Source organism: Amblyraja radiata, chromosome 5, assembly GCF_010909765.2.
Source record: "Amblyraja radiata isolate CabotCenter1 chromosome 5, sAmbRad1.1.pri, whole genome shotgun sequence".
In the NCBI taxonomy this organism is placed as follows: domain Eukaryota; kingdom Metazoa; phylum Chordata; class Chondrichthyes; order Rajiformes; family Rajidae; genus Amblyraja; species Amblyraja radiata.
In genome coordinates this window covers 107744756-107761516 of record NC_045960.1, presented here as the reverse complement: position 1 = coordinate 107761516, position 16761 = coordinate 107744756, and the positions used below count along the sequence as shown (strand labels likewise).

At 44.2% G+C, this 16761-nt stretch overlaps 1 protein-coding gene across 2 annotated transcripts in view; it reads left to right on the top strand.

Moving 5' to 3' along the window:
• atg5 (autophagy related 5) overlaps positions 1 to 16761 on the top strand; it is a 177813-nt gene that overhangs the window by 85222 nt on the left and 75830 nt on the right. For both annotated transcript variants that reach the window (XM_033021930.1, XM_033021928.1), the window contains one exon: positions 15318 to 15412. In XM_033021930.1, coding sequence (XP_032877821.1) covers positions 15318 to 15412 — 95 coding nt within the window. The remainder of the gene's footprint in view (positions 1 to 15317; positions 15413 to 16761) is intronic.

The following is a 16761-nucleotide window of genomic DNA, read 5'->3' as shown; positions in this document are numbered from 1 at the left end:
ACAGTTTAAGAATAAGGGGTAAGCCATTTGGAACAGAGATGAGGAAACACCTTTTCACGCAGAGTTGTGAGTCTGTGGAATTCTCTGCCTCACAGGGCGGTGGAGGCCGGTTCGCTGGATACTTTCAAGAGAGAGCTAGATAGGGCTCTTAAAGTTAGCGGAGTCAGGAGATATGGGGAGAAGGCAGGAACGGGGTACTGATTGGGGATGATCAGCCAGGATCACTTTGAATGGCGGTGCTGGCTCGCAGGGACGAATGGCCTACTCCTGCACCTATTGTCTAAACCAGAGCACCTGGAGAAAACTCACGCTGTCACAGGGAGAACGTACAAGCTCTGTACAGACAGCATCCACAGTCAGGATCAAACTCGTGTTTCTGCGCTGTAAGATAGCAACTCTACCACTGCACCACTGTGGTCGATGGCAGCTGCCAAAGCTGAAGGCAAGCGGGGTGGATACGGAACATTCTGGCTGGTCCGAAAAAGGGCCCCAAACTGATGTCGCCTGACTCCAGCACTTTGTGTCTTTTTTTGATAAACCAACGTCTGCACTTCCTTGCGTTCACATTGTGGTGGGAACATTCAGAACAACGAGAGTGAGATTAGAAAGCACTTTTTAACTGTGCTAGAAAGTTGGAATTTTTTCTCCCAAAATGGGGAATCAATTGACATTTTGAAGACAAAAATAGACTATCTTTAAAGGGCCTGTCCCACTTACACAACCTTTACAGGCGACTGCCTGCACCCGTTGAAAACTCAGCGGCGACCAGAAAGACATTACGACTCTTTGCAGACCTGTCACGACCATACAGTGACATGTTGTCAGGACCAAAGATCCTATAGCGGAGCAAGATAGACCACTCCTGCTAAATGCAATGGGCTGACATGTAGTACACAACGGAGCGGAACGTGGGCCTTTTTTTCATCCATTTCAGTAACCCGACCCGACTCGCAGTGTAATCAACGTTGCGGGGGAACAGTTTGTTTTTATAAATTATAATTCTGAAAATTAGGATTTTTACCAAAGAACTTTTATTTTTACGAGGATGTTTCCGTAACCGGCTTCCGTCTCCGCACTAGTATCTTTGCTCCGCTACGGGATCTTTGGTGCAGAGACGGAAGCCGGTGACGGAAATGGGGCCGAAAATTACCCATGAATCTGCCCATGTCCGTACTACGTCTTTTTCGTCGAGTGATCTATCTTGCTCGCTGTAGGATCTTTGGTCAGGACAATAACTTCCCCCTCTCCCTCAATGTCAGCAAGATGAAGGAGCTAGTTATTGAGACGGGCGGCATGGTGGCGTAGTAGTAGAGCTACTGCCTTCCAGCGCCAGAGGCACGGTTTTGACCCTAACTACAGTTGCTTTTCTGCACCGAGTTTGTACATTCTCCCCTTGGTGTCACGGCAATTTTCCAATGTCCAACTTTGATAACCATTACTACTTGGGGACGTAGAAGAGATGTAGCGTACGCACTCGTAGATAGCAAAAACTAATCTTCCAGTCGTTGCTTCTTGATTCATTGGTCTTTTATTGAAGTGGGACCAACAAAGAAATGATTCATATCAAGTATTTCTTATTCCAATACAAATTGTAACTTTTCATTCTTACTCACTGTTTCATCCGTATCATGTCATATAGGGTTGTGTGAGAGTGTTAAAAAACTGTTGTCTCAACCATCACATGTTAATATTACCAACGGTAGACGAAAAGCTAGAGAAACTCAGCGGGTGAGGCAGCATCTATGGAGTGAAGGAATAGGTGACGTTTCGGGCCGAGTCCCTTCTTCAGACTGACGGGGGGTGGGGGCGGGAAGAGGAAAGGAACAGGCGGAGACAGTGGGCTGTGGGAGAGCTGGGAAGGGGAAGGAGGGAACAAGCAAGGACTACCTGAAATTGGAGAAGTCAACGTTCATACCGCTAGGGTGCAGACTGCCCAAGCGGAATATGAGGTGCTGCTCCTTCAATTTACGGTGGGTCTCACTCTGGCCATGGAGGAGGCCCAGGACAGAAAGGTCGGATTCGGAATGGGAGGGGGAGTTGAAGTGCTGAGCCACCGGAAGATCAGGTTGGTTAATGCGAACTGAGCGGAGGTGTTGGGCGAACCGATCGCCAAGCCTGCGTTCGGTCTCACTGATGTAGAGCAGCTGACACCTAGAGCAGCGGATGCAATAGATGAGGTAATATTACCTCATATTAATATTACCAATGATCTGTCATGGACCAACCACATTGATGCAACAGCCAAGAAGGCTCACCAATGCCTCTACTTCCTGAGGAGAATGAGGAAATTCGGCATGTCTCCAGTGACTCTTACAACCCTCTCCAGATGCACCATACTGTTGGGTTGCATCAGAGGCTAGGTTTGGGAACAGGTTTGCGCAAGAGCAGGACTGCAAGAAAATTGCAGATAGTTTCAAAAGATATATGGGAGGAAAGCCTACGATACATACATTACTGCTCTCTCAATGTCAGGCACTCCCTGATACAATTCAAAATACTGCATAGGCTATACTATTCAAAGACTAAATTGAATAAGATCTTCCCAACTGCCTCCCCTATCTGTGATAAATGTCACCTCCAAGAAGCGACCTTAACCCATTCCTTTGCATCCTGTATAAAGATACAATACTTCTGGATGGGAATATTCGATATCTTCTCTAAAATACTTAAAATTAAACTGGAATCACATACAAAACTAATAACTTTAGGAACGTCAGAGGCCTGTCAACGATATTTCAAAGACGCTTCCTTGTCTACAGCGTAATAACTGCGTAAAAACTCACACTCAAATTCTGGAAAAAGACAACAGTTCCCACAGTGAAGACGTGGATTACTGACATGTCCGAGACACTACATTTAGAAAACATTAGGCTTGTGTTGGCTGAAAAAGTAGACCAATTCTTCAAAACATGGTCTCCTTTCATTGAATTTCTTCAACAACAGAATGATTGAACACAAATTTAAAACCGATGCTAGGGATGGGTGAGCAGGGGGGGGAAGGACAGTGGGGCATATCTTCATTTTTCTCATTTTTCTTTTTTATTCTAGCACTTCTTTGGTAGTTTAGGGGTCTTTTCTTCTCTCTTTTGCATTTTTCTTCTTTTTTTTCCTTTTTTCTCTTTTTTTAAATTTATGTATTAATGTTAAAAATGAAGCTGTACGAAAATTGTATAACTTTCATGTCGATTGCTTTATTTTGTACAATTGCTTCTAATAAAATAAAAAATAAAAATAAAAATTGCAGATAATTTAAACCTTCAATTATAGATAAATCACTTACACAATGGGAAAGAATGGGAATCAAAATGTTCGGAGACTTGTATGAATTAGGAAAATTATTATCATTTCAACAATTACAACTGAAATATAATTTGAAAAATAATCAATATTTTAAATATCTACAAATCCGTGACAATCTGAAAAAATACACAAAAGACTATCATAACATGCCCCCAGACTTATTGGATGAAGCCATGAAGACAGGCTGAATCAGCAAATCTAATATCATACTTATACAACATTATTTTAAATATAGAAATACCTACAACCGATGGTATTAGAAGAGACTGGGAACAAGACCTAGCTATAAAAATTTCAAAAGAGAGCTGGGATAAACACTTACTATATGTGCATAAATGCTCGATCAACGTACGACATACTCTAATTCAATTCAAAACATTACATAGACTATATTATTCAAAAACTAAAATAAATAAACTTTTCCCCAATGTCTCACCCACTTGTGATAAATGTCAGTCACAAGAAGCTACCATAGCGCATTCTTTTGTTTTTTGTATAAAAATCCAAAAATTCTGGAACGAAATATTTGAAATCTTCACAAAATTAATTAAAATAAAACTTGTACCAAAAGCAGAATGGATCATTTTTGGAAAATCGGAAGGTAACCCCGAACTAAACGTGTTTCAAAAGAACTTACTTAATTACGGGCTAATAATGGGAAAAAAGCTTATACTCAAATTCTGGAAAAACGCTCCAATACCAACAATAAAAATGTGGATTTCAAACATGTTCGAAACACTACACCTGGAAGAGATGAGACTCCTCCTAGCAGGCAAAGCAGACCACTTCCAAAAGACGTGGTCTGCATTTATGGAACTATTACAAGCATAAGGTGCAATAGTAATTTTAAAAATAAATGGTACCAGGATCTGGTAACGGGGGGTAAAAAAAAACAAAAAAAAAACACGGTTGGTATATCCTTTTTTGCGGAGTTTTGTGTTATAATAGAGCGATTGTTTCTCCTTTTTTTTCTTTTCTTTCTAGGGTCTATTTCCTTTCTTTACTTCCTTCTCTAACTTCTTCCCTAAGGGGCTTTCTTTTCCCAACACTTTCCTGCACCTTCACGATTCTTGCTCACTTTCCTTACTTCTTTTATTTCTACCTTTTTTAAAGCTCGAAAAACGAAGTGGTACAACAAATGTAATAATATATATGTGATGTGTATTACTGTAATTTACTGTACTTCTAATTTAAAAAAAAAAATTATAAAAAATAAAAATTAAAAATTAAAAAAAAATTCCAGATAGTTGCAGATGTAGCCTGGTCCACATCACAAAGACCAGACTTCCCGCCATTGAGTCCATCTATCTATTTTACGCTGCCTCGAAAAAAGCAGCCAACATCATGAAAGATGCCCCCACCCTGGTCATTCCTTCCTCCCCGCTCCCGTCCCGCGGAATGTACAGAAGCTTGAAAGAGCCCACCACCAGACTCGGGAGCCGCTTCTTCCCCTCTGCAGTCCATCCAGGTGAGATAGAGGCTCATATGCACCTCCTCTAACCCCCATCTAGTGCATCCAGTGTTACCAGTACAGCCTCCGGTACATCAGCGAGACCAAACATATCACCAAACTAAACATTCCTACCTTTCCAACAGATCCCACTTCATCTCTCTCCATAACCACACCTCTGCTACAGCCGCAGTCACTCAAGGCATTCCCCAAGGCTCCGTACTCGGCCCCCTCCTCTTCATCATCTACATCCTCCCCCTTGGTCAGATACTCCGCCACTTCAACCTGGACTTCCACTGTTACGCCGATGACACCCAGATCTACCTCAGCACCAAATCCCCCCACAATCCCCCCCTCTCCCATATCAACTCCTGTTTGTCAGCTATAAAAACCTGGATGCAACATAACTTCCTCAAACTCAACAGCGATAAAACAGAATTCCTCCTCATAGGCTCCAAAGCCACACTCAGCAAAATCAATAATCCCACTCTCACCATCGACGGCACCATTGTCTCCCCATCTCCCCAGGCCCGCAACCTTGGCGTGATCTTTGATTCCACCCTCTCCCTTGAGCCTCACATCCGCCATGTCATTAAAACCTCCTTCTTTCACCTCCGCAACATCGTCAAACTCAGACCCTCTCTCACACCTCCCGCTGCTGAAAGACTCATCCATGCCTTCATCTCCTCCCGACTGGACTACTGCAACTCACTTCACCTTGGCATCAGCTCCACCTACATCAACCGACTCCAACTGGTCCAGAACGCAGCCGCCCGACTCATCACCCACACCAAATCCTGGCACCACATCACTCCAGTCCTCAAACAACTTCACTGGCTTTCCATTTCCCACCGGATCACCTACAAAATCCTGGTCCTCACCTACAAAGCCCTCCACCATCTGGCCCCCCCATATCTCACTGACCTCCTCTCCCCCTACCACCCCTCACGGTCCCTCAGATCCACATCAGCCGGTCCCTCAGATCCACATCAGCCTGGGCAGCTCCCAGGCTCTGGAACTCCCTCCCCCAACTGATCCGCAATTCTGAGTCCCTCACCATCTTCCAGTCCCGCCTCAAGACCCATCTCTTCACCTCTGCCTATCCTTAGCCCCACGTCCCCCTCCCTTTTCACCTGTGCTTGAATTGTTGCTCATTTTTTGTTTTGTTTTGTTTTTGTTTTTTTGCCTTGCCTTGTAAAGCGACTTTGAGTCCCTGAAAAGCGCTATATAAATTCAATTTATTATTATTATTATTAATATTATTATTATTATCATTTAATTGAGTCCCAACCGAAAACGTCACCTATCCAGATTCTCTAGAGATGCCGCCTGATGAGCTGAGTTGCTCCAGCACTTTATGTCTGCTTCTGTTGAAAGGGCTACAACCTGCAATGTTAATTTAGCTTATCACAGAAGCTACCTGACCTACCTGGGTTTTTCCAGCAGTCTTCTGGCAGTGACAGTATGTTGTATTGTGTACTTTCAGCGCCATCTTTTCCCTTTCTCCTCTCTGGTTTCGCTATCTGTGCAAAATGTTGGTGGTTGGTTGGAGTATTATGTTCAGTTTTGGTCACCCTGCTCTAGGGAAGGATGTCATTAAGCTGAACAGAATGTCCAAGAGAAGAGGTACAGACAGTCAGGATCGAACCCGCGTCTCTGGAGCTGTAATGCGGCAGCTGTACCGCTGTGTCACCGGGCACAGAGAGAAGGGGAAAAGTACAGTTAGAGTCATAGAGTGATACAGTGTGGAAACAGGCCCCTCGGCCCAACTTGCCCAAACCGGCCAACAATGTCCCATCTACACTAGTCCCCACCTGCCTGTGTTAGATCCATCCCTCCAAACCTGTCCTATCCATGTAACTGTCTAACTGTTACTTAAACGTTGGGATGGTCCCTGCCTCAACTACCTCCTCTGGCAGCTTGTTCCATACACCCACCACCTTTTGTGTGAAAAAGTTACCCCTCAGATTCCTATTAAATCTTTTCCCCTTCACCTTGAGCCCATGTCCTCTGGTGCTCGATTCCCCAAATCTGGGCAAGAGACTCTGTGCATCTACCCGATCTAATCCTCTCATGATTTTATACACCTCAATAAGATCACCCCTCATCCTCCTGTGCTCCATGGAATAGCGCAGACCCTCTAGTCGTGATTGCAATCGTGAGAGATGTCACCGGTGACTGCTTCAACAGATGAATTAGCAAAAGACAGGACCTTATTGGAAAGGGATTTAAACCATGGGAAAATGGGCATGAAGTTTGGATACAAAAATATGATTGAAATGATGTTTGGATAGTAATTTGCAAGGACGTATGGGAACATTTTAAGTGGAGTGATAATGATAATAATAAGTGCAGGATGGAGTGGATGCTTCCACTCGTGGGAGAGTCTAGGACCAGAGGCCATAGCCTCAGAGTTAAAGGACGTATCTTTCGGAAGAAGATGAGGAGGAATTTCTTTAGTCAGAGGGTGGTAACTCTATGGAATTCATGGCCACAGACGGCCAGTGGATATTTTTACGGCAGAGATAGACTCATTCTTGATTAGTACGGGTGTCAGGGGTTATGGGGAGAAAGCAGGAGAATGTGGTTAGGAGGGAGTGATGGATCAGCTGTGGGGTAGACGATGGGCTGAATGGCCTAATTCTGCTCCGATCGCTTTTGAACATGAATTCTGAAAGAGGTGGTCTTTATAGCAGAATCCATTCACAGTGTTAGCTTGTTACAATGTTAACTCCCGGTGGCTCAGCACTTCAACTCCCCCTCCCATTCCCAATCCGACCTCTCTGTCCTGGGTCTCCTCCATTGCCAGAGTGAGCAACACCGGAAATTGGAGGAACAGCACCTCATATTCCGCCTGGGGACCTTGCGTCCGGTTGGCATTAACATTGAATTCTCCCAATTTTGCTAGCCCTTGCTGCCTCCTCCCCTTCCTTAACCCTCTAGCTGTCTCCTCCCACCCTCCCATCCGCCCGCCCTCGGGCTCCTCCTCCTCCCCTTTTCCTTCCTTCTCCCCCCCCCACCCCCCATCAGTCTGAAGAAGGGTTTCGGCCCGAAACGTCGCCTATTTCCTTCGCTCCATAGATGCTGCTGCACCCGCTGAGTTTCTCCAGCAATTTTGTGTACCTTCGATCTTCCAGCATCTGCAGTTCCTTCTTGAACACAGTGTTAGCTTGAATGGGTGTCAATAAGGAAATTGGGTAGTGAGTACAGTAGCTCAGCTACTGTACAATTTTAACATTACGTCCCTGTTTCTTAAACAATAATTACTTTGCAATAAATGCTTTGAAGCTATTGACCATAACCACTTGTTTGACCTCCTGCTAACCTGATTCATATACTGGAACACCTAGATCCCTCTGTATTTCACTCACTTTCAGTTTATCTTTGTTAAGGTAATAGCTTTGCTTTTGACTCCTTTTCCCAAAGTGCATGACCCCACACTTCTCCACGTTAAATGTCATTTGCCAAGCTTTTGCCAATTCAACTAATGTGTCTGGTACTGGAGGCACGAGAAACTGCAGATGCGCGAATCTTAAGCAAAACCCAAATTGCTGGAGAAACTCTGCCGGTCAGGGAGCGTCTTTGGAGGCAATGGACCATCTGCCATTCCCTCCACAATGCTACCTGAACGGTTGAGTTCCTTCGTAGACAAAAATGCTGGAGAAACTCAGCGGGTGGGGCAGCATCTGTTATGGGAATAGTGCCATAGGTGGTGCAGTACCGATGATGCAATACCCATGAGGCAGTAGCCTTCTCATTAACATCTCATCTGCAAAATGTTAGTTGCTAACGGTATTAGTTTAGTATGGAGCGAAGGAATAGGTGACGTTTCGGGTCGAGACCCTTCTTCAGACTGAAGAAACGTCACCTATTCCTTCGCTCCATAGTTGCTGCCTCACCCGCTGAGTTTCTCCAACGTTTTTGTCGACCTTCGATTTTTCCAGCATCTGCAGTTCTTTCTTAAACATGTTGAGTTCCTTCAGCACTTTGCGTTTTTCAATGTGGTACCTGTTTATTATTGTCACGCACACCGGATGCACAGTGAACGACTTTGTTATGTGTGTGCCACACGTGATGGTAGCGCAGACAAAAGAAATGCAAGGACCACAAACAGGTGGGTTGGAAGATCAGGTAGTGCAAAAAAGAAAATGGAGCTCAAAATGTTGAGTTATAGCTACAGAGAAAGTGCAGAATTTAAAAAAAGTGCAAGGGACACAAATAGGCAGGTTGGAAGATCGGGATTTCTTCCCTAGCATATGAGAGGTCTGGATCTTCAAGGGTGTGGATACAGCAGGGGAGGAGGTATTGTTGAAACTAGTGGAACATACTTTCAGGCTTTTGTATCTATTTAAGGAAGGGAGGAGAGAATGATCAGCTGAAACCTCACAATATTCTGATCATAACATGCCCTTTCACCTGTGTTCATGCATTAGCAAGCTTGAATTCTGTCACTTCCTCTGGCTCATTAGTTTAAAAAGAGTAAATAGCTGAGACTCAACAACTGATTCTGGCACACTCTACTAGTTAGATCGTCCGAGCTTAAAAAAGATGCATTCCAGCTCTCTGTTTTCTATGCAATCAAACTATACTAACACCTTGTTCCTCATACCATAAGCTTTACGCTTTAATCTGGTGCATCAGCCTTTCATGTGGCTCTTTGTCAGATGTCTTCTGAAAATCCAAGTACGTTATAATTACAGGTTACCGTCTATCTACTATGCTTGTTGTTACATCAAGTTGATCTTGATTACGGGTACTGTCTGTATGGAGTTTGTACGTTCTCCCCGTGACCTGTGTGGGTTTGTAGTCTAATTGGCTTGGTATAAATGTGAAAAATGTAAAAAAAATTGTCCCTAGTGTGTGTAGGATAGTTTTAGTGTGCGGGGATCTCGGTGGGCTGAAGAGCCTGTTTCCGTGCTGTATCTCTAAACTAAACTAAACTAGATACAAAAATCAGCTTTACCCCTCTTTGAAGAGACCCATTGGCTCGTTTGTGTTCTGCTGAGAGGCAGGACCTGTCATCTTCCGTGTCCCTCACCATCTTCCAGTCCCGCCTCAAGACCCATCTCTTCACCTCTGCCTATCCTTAGCCCCACGTCCCCGTCCCTTTTCATCTGTGCATTAATTGCCTCATACTGTGTTTTGTATTGAATTCTGTCTTTACTTTGTGTACTAGTCATGTCTCTACTATTTTTTCATTCCCCTTACATGTTTTTCCTCTACATGCTCAATTTTTGTAAGGTGTCCTTGAGACTCTTGAAAGGTGCCCATAAATAAAATTTATTATTATTATTATTATTATCAGTTTAACATCACATCTGCAAAATGATATTTGCCAACGGTATTAGTTTAGTTTACTTTAGCTTATTGTCACGTGCATAGAAACATAGAAACTAGGTGCAGGAGTAGGCCATTTGGCCCTTTGAGCCAGCACCACCATTCAAAATGATCATGGCTGATCATCCTGCTCCTGCTTTCTCCCCATATCCCTTGATTCCGTTAGCCCTAATAGCTAATTCTAACTCTTGGAAACCTCCAGTGAATTGGCCTCCACTGCCTTCTGTGGCAGAGAATTCCACAGATTCACACCTCTCTGGGTGAAAAAGTTTTTCCTCATCTCAGTCCTAAATGGGCCTACCCCTTATTCTTAAAACTGTGACCCCTGGTTCTGGACTCCCCAAAACACCGAGGTACAGTGAAAAACTTGTGTTTGCATGCTGTCCAGTTAAAAAAAAGATATACATGACTATAATCGAGCTGTTCACAGTGCATAGCTAAAGGATAAAGAGTACAACAGGAGTAAGGGGCAGCAGGGTGCCGCAGCGGTAGAATTGTTGCCTTGCAGCGTCATAGACCTGGGTTCAATCCAGGCTACGGGTTGTTGTCTGTACAGACTTTGTACGTTCTTCGTGTGACCGCAAGGGTTTTCCCTGGTTTGGTTTCCCTGCTCTGGTTTTCTCCCACGCTCCAACGACATACAGGTTTGTTGGTTAATTGGTTTTGATAATGATTGTAAATTGTCCCTAGTGCGCAGGATGGTGCAGGTATCGCTGGTCGGCGCGGACTCGGTGGTCCAAAGGGCTTGTTTCCGCTCTGTAATAATAATAACAATATCTTTTATTGTCATTGCACATAGGTTCAGCGAGATTTGGTATGCAGCTTCCATCCGATAGTCATAACTTAAACAACTAATAATATTTAGATGCCCCGAGACACATGATTTATAAAAGAAAAAGAACAGTAAAACTCTAAAGTGCAAATATGTCTGTGTCGGATCGATGTGCGTGAATACAGTTCATGTGGGTGGGGGGGGGTACTCAACAGGGCCGGTTCAGAGCAGCGATAGCTCTGGGGATGAAGCTGTTCCTGAGTCTGGAGGTGCGGGCGTAGAAGGCCTTGTAACGCTTGTCGGAAGGTAGGAGTTCGAACAGACTGCATCTAAACTAAACATTTAGTGCAAAGATATCACCAACAAGGAGTATCTGAATCTTTCCTCAGAAATAAGAATTATACATTTAAAATGGGGCAGATACTATGCAGTGTCCAAGATAAGAGATGTTGGTGTTTCTTGCAAAATAGATATCTTTCTTTTCAATGTTGAATTAAATAATGATGCAAAGATGTGGTCAGTTTTTGCCGTATGAACATAATTTGGACAAATCTTCAAACAGCTGTTGAAGTGTAAATAGCGTCTATTATTAGACTGTTTTACAGTTTCAAAATGATGCATCAAGTTTGTTCATCAATCATTAAGGAACTGCTACTTGAAAACATGCAAATATTTGCCTCTGCATTTTCTTTAATGCCTTTGTACTAATTGATATCTTCACTGAACTATAAAAGTTCTTCTTACTTCTTAAGCCCTTTGCTCCTCTCGGGAGCATAGACCATTGACAAATGTCCTCCACCTCACTCGGTTGTTGGCAATTCTTTCCAAATCTCCCCAGTTGAGCCCACTCTCAGACACTTCTGGCTGGACACCTCTTCTCCAGCTGTTCCTGGGGAGACCTTTTTTCCTTTTTACTTGGGGGTTCCATTTCGGGGCTTGCCGGGTGATGTTTGTGGCAGGTTTCATAGAAACATAGAAAATAGGTGCAGGAGGAGGCCATTCGGCCCTTCGAGGCCATTCATTGTGATCATGGCTGATCGTCTCCTATCAATAACCCGTGCCTGCCTTCTCCCCATATCCCTTGACTCCACTAGCCCCTAGAGCTCTATCTAACTCTCTTAAATCCATCCAGTGACTTGGCCTCCACTGCCCTCTGTGGCAGGGAATTCCATAAATTCACAACTCTCTGGGTGAAAAAGTTTTTTTCACCTCAGTCTTAAATGGCCTCCCCTTTATTCTAAGACTGTGGCCCCTGGTTCTGGACTCGCCCAACATTGGGAACATTTTTCCTGCATCTAGCTTGACCAGTCCTTTTATAATTTTATATGTTTCTATAAGATCTCCCCTCATCCTTCTAAACTGCAGTGAATACAAGCCTAGTCTTTTCAATCTTTCCTCATATGACAGTCCCGCCATCCCAGGGATCAATCCCGTGAACCTACGCTGCACTGCCTCAATCACAAGGATGTCCTTCCTCAAATTAGGAGACGAAAACTGTATACCCTAGATGTGGTCTCACCTGAGGGTGTGTCCAATCCAACTCCATTTTCTCCTTCGAATTTGTAAGTCAAAGAGCTCCTGGCTTTCTTTTCCACAGGTCCACATTGCTTACTTTGTCTCTCCACCAGATGTTAAGTATTCTCCTAAGGCAGGTGTTCACGAATGTTTGTAGTGTGTTTCGTTGTTTTCCATGTCTCTGATCCATACAACTATAAAAGTTGCAAGCTTTATTTGATGATATTTGTGCCAACATAGGTTGATTATATCGCAAGCATAGTAAGTTGGATAAAACTATTTTGTGTAAGTATTATTTGAGTAAAACAACCTGGGTGATAGCCCAGACTATTAGCCCAAAAAACAATTACACAGGTACATGAATAGGACAGGTTTAGAGGGATATGGGCCAAACGCAGGCAGATAGGCCTAGTGTAGATGGGGCATGTTGGTCGGCTTGGGCAAGTTGGGCCGAAAGGTCTGTTACCACTCTGTGTGACTCTATGACTCCATATAACCTCTGGAGTTTAGACGAATGAAGGTAAACTTACCGTATAGTGAAAGGCCTGGATTGAGTGGATGTAGAGAGGAAGTTTCCACTCGTGGGAGAGTCTAGGACCAGAGGCCACAGCCTCAGAATGACAGGACACTCCTTTGGAAATGAGATGAGGAGGGATTTCTGGAGTCAGAGGGTGGTGAATCTGTGGAATTCATTGCCACAGACGGCTGTGGAGGAAAAGTCAATGGATATCTTTAAGGCGGAGATTGACAGATTCTTGATTAGTATGGGTGTCAGGGGTTGTGGGGAGAAGTCAGGAGAATGGGGTTGAGAGGGAAAGACAGATCAGCCATGATTGAATGGCGGAGTAGACTTGATGGGCCGAATGGCCTAATTCTTCTCCTGTAACTTATAAACTATAACCCTTGCCTTCGGTTGTTGAAGCCATCGTCAGATGTTGTTGTGCATTGCTGCAGCATTTAAAGCTCCTTGCAGGGAATGCATTTGAAAGTAGATAAAGTTCCTTCTAAGCACTTGTTTCCAGAGATTTCATGGCAGTTCTTGTTTTCAGTAATGCTTAATTTAGACTTTCTAAAGAAGTGAGAATATAGCATAATGTTTTCTAAAAAATGCCGGTGTTGTCTGAACATGTTTAATGCCGCTGAGTGGGAACAATGTTTATCAGATTTGTCATATTTACCTTACCCTGAGTACTCACTTCGGTAGAGAAAGTAAATGTCATCTGTGTACGTTGTGGCCATATGTCGCCTTCTGGATGAGAAAAGTCCAAAGCATCGAAGACTAAATTACGAAAAATACTCATTTTGGAAAAAAACTTGCAAGTTTCGAGACCGCTGAATATTAAGGACAAAGGACAAAGGGACAAAGGACATTTATTGTCACATACACCAAATGGTGTAGTGAAATTTGTCTTGCCATGCAGCACACAGATAAAGATTAGACATAACATCAAAGAAATTTAACAATAAACATAAAAACATCCCCCCACAATGGTTCCCACTGTGGGGGAAGGCACAATGTCCAGTCCGCATCCCCAGTTCACCCATAGTCGGGTATTAATCCCGTGCCACCTTGAAAATTTTGATAAAAACGCTGAACTGCAGATGCTGGTTTACAAAAAAATAAGACACAAAGTGCTGGAGTAACTCAGCGGGTTAGACAGCATCTCTGGACAACATGGATAGATGACATTTTTTTAAATTTTGCTTTCAATTGGTTTTGAAACTGAGGATGAAATTAAAATAAGTGTAAACATATTAAAGATGATTTGTCGGAAGTATTTCTGAGCGAATGCTTGCCTTTAGGTACTTTACTTATTGTTAAAGAAAGGACATAAAGTGCTGTAGTAACTCATTGGGTCAGGCAGCATCGCTGGACAACATGGATAGGAGACATTTTGGGTTGCGACCGTTATGTACCAGTGTATGACTTGATTGTATTTATGAACAGTGAAGGGGCCTGTCCCATTGTACGAGGTAATTCAAGAGCTCTCCCGAGTTAAAAAAAACCAAACAAACTCGTGGTAAGCACGTAGAATGTACGTAGCGGGTACGTCGGAGCTCGGGACGCCTCTTAGCGGCTAGTAACGCTAACGGCAGGTACTCGGGAAACGCGGTAAGCTCGTGCAGCCTCGTGAAGATTTTTCAACATGAGTACCTACGAGCGGCTATTACCGTAATTCTCAGGGTTCGAATCAGGGGAAACTCTGGAGAACTCTTGAATTAGCTCGTACAGTGGGACAGGCCCTTAAGAATCTGATTTAATTGAATAGATGGTAAACGAAATCTCTTCACTATACCTCGGTACATGCGACAATAACAAATCAATACTAACACTGACAGAGTGTTCAAAAGGGAACTGCAGATGCTGGAATATCGAAGGTACACAAAATTGCTGGGGAAACTCAGCGGGTGCAGCAGCATCTATGGAGCGAAGGAAATAGGCGAAGTTTCGGGCCAAAACCCTTCTTCAGACTGATGGGGGGTGGGAGAAAGAAGGAAAAGGGGAGGAGGGGGAGGAGCCCGAGGGCGGGCGGATGGGAGGGTGGGAGGAGACAGCTAGAGGGTTAAGGAAGGGGAGGAGACAGCAAGGGCTAGCAAAATTGGGAGAATTCAATGTTAATGCCATAAGGACGCAAGGTCCCCAGACGGAATATGAGGTGCTGTTCCTCCAATTTCCGCTGTTGCTCACTCTGGCAATGGAGGAGACCCAGGACAGAGAGGTCGGATTGGGAATGGGAGGGGGAGTTGAAGTGCTGAGCCACCGGGAGTTCAGGTCTGTTTTTGCTGTCCACTATATTTCACAAAATATTGCTTCACAGTGTCAGACTAGCACGAGCAGTAATAATAATAAACAGTGCTTTGTACATATGATCACATGAAATTAGTTTACTTTGTCATCCATATTGTGAAGCCAATATTGAACTCTAATTTTTCTTTACCTAGATAAATTTGACCAGTTTTGGGCCATCAATCGAAAACTTATGGAGTACCCGACAGAGGAAGGCGGATTCCGGTACATTCCATTTCGGATATATCAGGTGACAATCTACATATGTCGTCAAACTTTCTGTTAATGTGATCGCATTGCTTTCGCCGTTTAGATACTGGAAAACTGTTCTGAAAATGTCACTCGGGTCATAGAGTCTTACAGCGGGGAAACAGGCCCTTCGGCCCAGCTTGCCCACACCGGCCAACATGTCCCATCCACACTAGTTCCACCTGCTTGCGTTTGACTGGTATCCCTCTAGACCTGTCCAATCCAAAATGTTTCTTAAACGTTGCGATATTCCCCGACTCAACTACCTCTTCCGGCAGCTCGTTCCATACACCCACCGCACTATGCATGAAAAAGTTACCCTTCAGATTGTTGTCTTTTCTTCTGCCTTGTTTGAAAACGGTAGACCAATGGCGAGAAAAGGGGTACTATAGCAGTCCACCCTCGTTATTATGGGCCTCTTTATAACGGATTATGGTTACAGAGGATGGAGCACCCCAACAGTAATTAGACACTGCTGCCCCTTTAACAACACAGAATGGACAGGGGCAGCATGGTGGCGCAGTGGTAGAGTTTTTTAGCAGCTTCGACCTTGACCTCAGGTGCTCTCTGTACAGAGTTTGTACGTTCTCCCCGTGACCTGCGTGGATTTTCCCCAGGTGCTCCGGTTTCCTCCCACACTCCGAAGACGCACAGGTTTGTAGGTTAATTGGCCTAAATTGTAAGTTGTCCCTAGTGTGCGTAGAATAGTGTAATGGGCCTGTAAATTGTCCCAAGTGTGGAGGAAAGTGTTAAGGGCTCATTTGCGCGTCGTTTACGCGACATCATTTACGCGTCACGACGCACAACGTTGTGCGTGTCGTAACACACACGTGATGCGCGCATGGTGCGCATTACGCGTGCGTGGTGACGTACACAGTCGCGCGCGGCACGCCAGAATTTTGGGATGTACAAAATCTTCGCGCGCAATCTGCGGGATGCGCAAATGACGCCCAAGTGGGACAGGCCCTTTAGTGTACGGGAATCACTGGTCAGTGCCGGCTCGGTGGACCAAAGGGCCTATTTCCGCGCTGTATCTCTAAACTAAACTAAACTAAAAACACAGGCTGCCAGTTACACTGGGGAAGGTCATTAAAATTGGCAAGCATTTGCTTCGACCGACACTTGTGCAGTAATACTCTATTGAACAATATAACACCCAGCCTTTTGTAGATTGCAGTGACAATAATAATATATATTTTTGTATGTGAAAATAACTTGTTGTTCCATGGAGTTGGAACGAATCGCTGACTCGATTATAGCAAATAATCTGCAATAACCAACACCATTCCGAGGACTCGCCACGGACTGACAACGACAGAGAGGATGTTTCCACTAGTGAGAGAGTCTGGG